Source organism: Cynara cardunculus (genome assembly GCF_001531365.2).
Source record: "Cynara cardunculus var. scolymus isolate 2C chromosome LG 10, CcrdV1, whole genome shotgun sequence".
NCBI lineage: Eukaryota > Viridiplantae > Streptophyta > Magnoliopsida > Asterales > Asteraceae > Cynara > Cynara cardunculus.
In genome coordinates this window covers 1,902,210-1,909,918 of record NC_037537.1, presented here as the reverse complement: position 1 = coordinate 1,909,918, position 7,709 = coordinate 1,902,210, and the positions used below count along the sequence as shown (strand labels likewise).

The 7,709-nt window shown below is 34.4% G+C and overlaps 1 protein-coding gene across 1 annotated transcript; it reads right to left on the bottom strand.

Annotated features, from left to right (window-relative positions):
* Positions 1-782: 782 nt before the first annotated feature.
* On the bottom strand, positions 783-5,350 carry LOC112519049 (ras-related protein RABA1c). The gene is made up of 2 exons (XM_025126978.1): positions 4,879-5,350; positions 783-1,420 (listed from the first exon to the last, which is right to left on the bottom strand). The coding sequence occupies exons 1-2, from the start codon at positions 5,097-5,099 to the stop codon at positions 994-996; spliced, it is 648 nt and encodes a 215-aa protein (XP_024982746.1). The 5' UTR covers positions 5,100-5,350; the 3' UTR covers positions 783-993.
* Between the last annotated feature and the right edge of the window lie 2,359 nt (positions 5,351-7,709).

Genomic DNA, 7,709 nt, shown 5'->3' with positions numbered 1-7,709 from the left:
TAAGTGTCATAATAGACTGTTATATAGAACTTAAGTTTATAGGACCAAAAACAACAAAACATCATATCTAAATGTGTTGTAATAAGTTGTATTTTAAGCGTTTTAACAAAAAGATCAGGACATTTTTAAGATATAGCTTCATCTTAGCTATTTTACAAGACACATTTGAAAAGTGTCCTATAAACACAATATTTTAATATGACACTTTCATAATGTATCATATAAAATAGCTAATACGATGTTTTATTTTTAACAATATCTTAAAAATCTTGCTAACACGCCTAAAATCATTCTATAAACTTATTACAACACTTTATCATTTGCTCCCATAAAGCAGTCTATTAGGACAATTAGACATTCTTGACGTCTTGTAAACATATTTTTGTTATAGAACAAACATCAAACTCAAACATTCTAGCCCTAGCCCGAGCACGATCGCTACTTTGCAAAAGAAAAATCTACCTCTACCTTTCAAGTCGAGCTCGAATAACGTGTTATTCGACTCGACTGAGCATTTATAGGGGTTGTTTGTTTACCTCTTAATAGTTCAATTAAGAGGCAACCTCTGAATCGTTAAGAGATGAATCTTGTTTGGCAAAAAAAAAAGTGTCTCTTAATAGTTCCAAAACCCTCTGAATGATTTTGTATCATGGATCTCCCTTAACCATTAAGAGCCCTAATTTCATTGTACACAATTACCAAACAATTATATTTCATTTTACACTATATATCATGAGAGCCTCTTAATCATTCTGCACCAAACCATTCAGCAATTGCCAAACAGCCCCCAAACTACAACTATATATAGCATAAACAATAGTGGGTAAGCAAGTTGTTTAGTCTTAATTGAATCCAAAAATAACACAATAGATTTTGTACCCCTGCCCATCAAATATAGGCTAAAAGTTGCACAATGACACAGATACATCTTAAAAACAGATGTAAACCCACATCAATCATCTCTGAGTCTAATTCAAACACCTTAATCTTACTTCAAGATGAACAGCATCCAACTGATTTCATAGCAGAAACCTCTTTACCCACATCGATTTTCTCACCTTTCGACGGAACATTCAAATCTTCAGCAGCATCCATGGCTTTTTTGCTAACGATCCGGTAGATTTGAGTCAGGACTTCGGCAAAAGCGCTCTCCACGTTCGTAGCATCTAGAGCGGACGTTTCCATGAAGTAAAGGGATTCTCTTTCGGCAAAAGATTTTCCATCGTCGGTTGACACGGCCACCAAGTGTCGAAGGTCTGATTTATTGCCGATAAGCATGACCACGATATTTGGATCAGTGTGATCCCTCAGTTCCTTTAACCACCGCTCAACGTTTTCAAATGTGGCGTGCCTTGTGACATCGAACACAAGAAGTGCTCCAACTGCTCCTCGATAGTAGGCGCTAGTAATTGCACGATACCTATGCATATACATGGGAAGGGAGAAAAATTACTCTTATAGAACGTTTTTAGGCCTCTTATCATATTCTTTTAGAACATTGTTGAAATAAAACATCCTAATAATCTTTTTCATATGACATGATTTGAAAAGGTGACAAAAATATCTAAATGTCCTAACAGACTGCTTTATATTACTCAAGTTTAACGAAACAATTATGCATCGTATGTAAAAGTGTTACAGTAAGTTTATGGACAGAGGCAAGGTCTCCATACATCTTACCCCAGAGACCCTGCCTCCAGGTGGCTTTAAATTTATGGCTTATGATTATAGTTCTGCTTCCCATATCTTTTACTAAACCTTTCTTGCAAGCCAGGGGTCTCGTCTGAAACAGCCTCTCTGTCTCCTGGAACAGAGGTAAGGTCTACGTACATCTTATCCCCAGACGCTACCTCTTAGTGGGATATATACGTTTGTTTATTTTGCTTTGGTTTATTTAAAAATGGCTCGAACCATTGAAGCATATGGTATTGATGAACTTCACACCTTGCACACCTCACAGTTGCATCTTAGAGGTGCACCAAAACTAATTGGCACCAAAGTTATGCCTCAATGGGCATTTATAACCATGTGAAAATTCCAACCTCTATGTTTCAATTATCAATTCCTAACACTATACAATGACAGCCTAAATCTTTTTGCTTCACCCACGCCTCAACAATTTTCAATTGACCTGCCCATTTGTTGTGGGAACATTTATGAAGTTAACACATTACCATTATAGAATGTTATGTAAGTATTAGTGTTAACGTTCTCTCACAACTAGAAAGCTATGAGCCCTTCTATCAACCAAAATGCCCAAAAAGCTCCTATACAATGATTACTGAGGAACACCGCCATACCATTAGTAGAGATACAGTAAAGACGCATCCCCATGTTTCACATCTTATGGAGACAGTAAAGACGCATCCCCATGTTTCACATTCCAATTTTGATTTTTGTATGCTTCTTCACAATTTCGTAGAGTAACGTTTCCTAGTGTTAGCTAACAAGTCTACCTTTTCTCCACCTCCAACAAGTCTATCTCGACTTCATATGCAAAAATTTATATCTATTTATCTAGACATAATTACTTTGGTTTCGGTTTGGTTCGAACTACTTGGGTTCAAATGTTTGAAACTTTCTTCCTATTTTTCATGATTTTTCTTTGTTTCTACTGTTCAAAAGCACCTAATCGTGCTTACGCCAGCCTAACATGATGTGTGATGGGCATAGTTTGATTCACATGCATTTACAAGGATCGTAACTCTGTAGACATCACAATGGACAATCATTATTTTAGTTGTAGATTGCAAGAGATTGGTACCAAAGATGTGAAGATATTCAGCCAGTGTTTGCTTTTTGTTAACTATGGTCTTATTTCATTGGATAACATAACATGGCATGACCTTCGTTAGTTTTTGCCAACTGTTGCTGTCCAATTGAAGCAGGATGTAGCATTTTAAGTATGTTTATATAACTTTCTAGCTTAGGGTCTGTTTGTTAGCAGCGTAATCAGCTTAATACGACTCACAACTTATTTGGTCAGCTATACACGACTGTTTGGTAGTGGCTTAATGATATAGAAAGCGGTTTACTCAGTAAGCTTTTACGGGGGAGCTTTTATGCAGAAAGCCAAGTTATTCCCAAACCTACCCCTCCTAATTAAAAAACTTGTTCCTTGCATCTATGAAAAACCCTCCCAAACAAAAACCATCCCAATCTTTACAGACAGATTAAGCCATACAAACAGTTTTATACATACAGGACTTGATGCAAAACCAACCAAACAGCCCCTTATTATATTCTGGCCCAGAAGTTCTTGAATATTTATCTTTCTGGAGATCTCTTCAAAGGTTTATGCACCCTCAATTTTGTTTTAATGCAATTTCTTGCCTTTTTGGGCTTTGTCCCTCGAATAAATAATAAAAATTCCGATTCCATAGAGTTCTATGTTTCAATACACAACCTTACTTCTAACTTCTTCCAACCTTAAGTACATAACCCAACTCCAACACCTAGACCAATTGCATACTCAATCTGAACTCCACAACACCTAAAGCCTTGCTTAACACCACCTTTATTGGTTCAAGACCCTATTAAAGCTCTTGCAAGTACTTTCATCGTTCACTATATCGCAATAAAGAGTTGAAGGCTCCAAGAATCAAAAACGATTTTGAATATTGTTATTCATATTCATTAAGATTCAGAGGTCCACACAAATTTATACGCTGTTAGTTCGAGTCTCCTCATGGCCACTAGGGACTTTCCTCGTTATTTTCAGGCCCCATGGGATTAGTCGAGGGGTGGGATGCCCATGGTTAACAAGAAAAAATTCCATACGAAGTTAAATGCACAATCTCTCTCGATATATATATATATAGAGAGAGCTAAAGACTTAGGAAGCGTAAGCATTTTCCTTTTTTAACTTTAATCTCAATTTTGGAGGTATATTCCTTTCTTCTATCGTTTATTCTACCAAATTCCTTATTATTTACGAGTAGCAACAAAAAATAAAGAGAGAAAATACACTAAGGTACAAAACTTTGTAATTACTTATTAGATATTGGTTTCAGCCTCACTAGGACTTTGCCGTGGTGCCAGAAGTTCCACCCTTTAGGTGTTTTTCCATGTGTTTCAAAAACAAACTCTCATGAACACTTAATTCCCTTAAGAAACACAAAACTATAACGGTGTAAAAATGTTAAATGAATCAAATATGCTCACACAACATCCGTGGATAATAGTAAGTTAATTTAATCAAATACACAATTACCATACCCACATGCATATAATATATGAACAAATATACCATAGTTTATACATAAAAATATATTCGCCTTTTAAACCAAAACGGATGCAGCAGGAAATCAGATTTTCAGATACCCATTTACATCCCCACGGAACTGCAACGAACATCAAAGACATTTGGTTGTATTGGGTTATGTTCAATCATTTGCTGATGTCACTACAAAATCGGGTTTATAGGATGCAAAAAATGTCTAAAAGTCCTAATAGATTGTTTTATAGGACAAAAAAGTTGTGTGTCCCCTGTAAAAGTGTTAAAACCCAATCTCATTGTAGTGTGTTAAGTTATTAAGTTTTACATGAGATTCAAGGCCTTGTACAATGTTTTCATTCCAAATGTATGCAACAATGGATACCTAAAAGGAGGTTCTTCTTGCAGGCCAATCAAACTCAACTAATTTACGACTGAAATCATACAGGAATAGACTTGTAACAGATCTTCAAGATGTTCATCACGTCTAGCAATCTAATCTACACTGATTAAACCCTACCCACCTTCATCAAAAGTGCCAGATAGATCAAATCCAAAATTGAAAGAAACCCCAAAATCATAAATCACAAACAAAAAACAAAAAGCTGTAACTGCAAGATCTAAGTAGAAAGAAGAGAGAAATATCGAGATGCGAAACTTACCTTTCTTGACCAGCAGTGTCCCAAATCTGAGCCTTGATGACCTTGCTATCGACATTCAAGCTTCTCGTAGCGAATTCAACACCAATTGTTGATTTGGACTCGAGGCTAAACTCATTCCTAGTGAATCTCGAAAGCAAGTTCGATTTTCCAACACCGGAATCCCCAATCAGAACTACCTTGAAAAGGTAATCGTAGTCATCCTCAGCTCTGTATGCAGACATCTTTTTCAGTAGAATACACAATCTTCTCAAAAACTAACTTCAGATTCGTGTAGAAATTACAGATCCCTCTACTTTTTTTTGGTGTTTCACTTCCCCCTTCTCTTTCTCTCTCACACGCTTTTTTTTTTTTTTTTGCTTTTGGTTTGTGGGTGTATTTGACCCGTTTCTCTGGGCTTCGAAATGGAAAACACCACGAAGATAAACGGGAAAAAAAAGGTACCGACTTTGTAGTTGTGGAATTGCGAGAATCTTGAATCAAGAATGGCTGCCGATGCTAACAAGAATGGTTTATCTTTCAAAACGTTTGGAAAAATCAAAAAGAAAATGTTTACATGTATGAATTCACAAGTTTTGACTTTGTTTGTCGTATATTTCTCAAAGGTATCAACGGCATAAACCGGTCTAAAAAAATCTAGATATCTTAATTAAAGTAACGTAATAAAGAAAATGTTAGAAATGGTAATATTTAAATGTTTATTTAATCTAGTATTTTAAAAATTAAATATGGTTATTTGTTTTCTAGGTTTATTAGTAGTAAGAATATGAAAATCGAAAATTATTATATTCATTGATCCACGAAATCAGTAACAAATCCTAACAAAGATTTATGAACCAGTAAAAATATAATCATCTGTAAAACAGATTCATGTTTAAATTGGTTTGTGAAAACGTTCATTGATGAGCTTATTTTATGAAACATATGCAGATTGGTTCGTGAAAATGTTCATTGAGGAGCTTATTTTATGAAACTTTTGGGATAAACTGGTTGCGTAATATAATATTTTTGGATAATCTTGTTTTCTTATCAACAATTATTTGATGAAATTGTTTCATTTTGTTTTAATTTTTTTAGATGATTTTGTTCACTTAATGGTTAACAAAGCATGCAATGGTAAATGCAATGACTCTATGAAACGTGTTCGGATTGGAAAAAAATTTGCCGATGAAATGGGTGCATAAAGCAAGTGAAACCATTTCATAATTATTAAGAAAATGTCGTGTAATTAGCGAACAATGAAACAATTTCATTATCACAATGAAACGGATCCATCTACCAATAACATGAAAATGACAAATGTCTCATCTAGCATTACGTTGATTAGTGTATTGATGAAACTATGAACCGTGTTCGGATTGCAAAAACTTTGTCGATGAAATGGGTGCATAACGACATAGAAACCATTCCATAATTGTTAAGAACATGTTGTTTAATTAGCAAACAGTGAAATCATTTCATAATTAGATTGAAACGAATCCATCTATCGGAAAACTTGAAAATGACAAATGTCTCATCTAGTATTACGTTGATTTGTGTATTGATGAAACTGTAAAACAATGCGGTGTTGGTGTTTTCTTTTAATTTTATAATTCGTAATATCACAACATTCAACATCGTTCATGCACTGTTCAACAAATGTTTGCGCATTTTTCATCGACGTTCAAGGCTCTTATAGTATGTAGTCAGTAATTCTGATCGCATGTGCACACGAATAAAATAAGCATTAACCAATTAACACAATTCGTTATGTTATGTGTTAACCCAAAAAATGTATTAACTTTATGAACTTTTTAGATCAATCACAATCCATTATAGTACGAGGTTCAACACCATCCAAGAAATTAATGTTAAGGGTATGTTTGTAATTTTCTTTTTATATAACTCCTATATCATTAATTGGAGGTTACATGATCATGAAATCCTATGATTTTTTGCCTTCTTAATGTTGTTCTTAATTTATCAGATTTTTAATGATTTGGTTAAGAGTTGAGTATCATAATTTCATTATAATATATATAATTTGAGGAGGAGACCCGGTAGTAAAATGTTTGTTATCGTTTAAGCAACCATGGATAAAGACGTTGGAAAACAACACGACAACATTGAGAAGGTTAAAATTGTTTATGACGACAGTCGAAGTTCGAGATCGGGAAGTGAAGAAAATAATCAAATTGAGTGTCTTGGTAATGGATTAATATTTTATTATATTCGTTTTAATCGAAATTATGTTTATTACGATGTGTTGCGTTATATATATATATATATTGTATTGGTAGCTTTTTTGTTTAATTTTTAATACGAGCCCAATTTAGTTTGATGGGTGAAAAGGTAGTTTTGATTCACATGTTCATATAAAACTGCATGCATGACCGAGTTTATATGCTAGGTGATGTTAACTCCCATTTTCCTTGCCTGAACATGTTTTTGATTTGGCCGAGTCTTATGTTATGTGTGAAACTGAAGACGTGAGGGTTAGCATGAACAGTCCGTTCACACGTGAAAACAGTCGGTTCATACGTCAAAACAATGATCACAATCCAATTACAATGTTCACATCCTGACCAGAGTGTACAACCGTTCACATATGACAAATGTCAACGGATGAACCCAACTGGCATCTTCCTCCTTTCATACATGAAATCAATAAGGTTTAGAATATCTGATATTGGAATCAATCAGAACAAGTATAAGATTGTGAGAACCCAAGGAGTTTGGATTGTTTTTCCATTCTCGTTTTAAAATAAGATTTTATATTATGCTGCATTGCACAAGTACACAACTAGTATATGCATATATCATATATATGCCTTTTTGCTAATCATTTCTATATT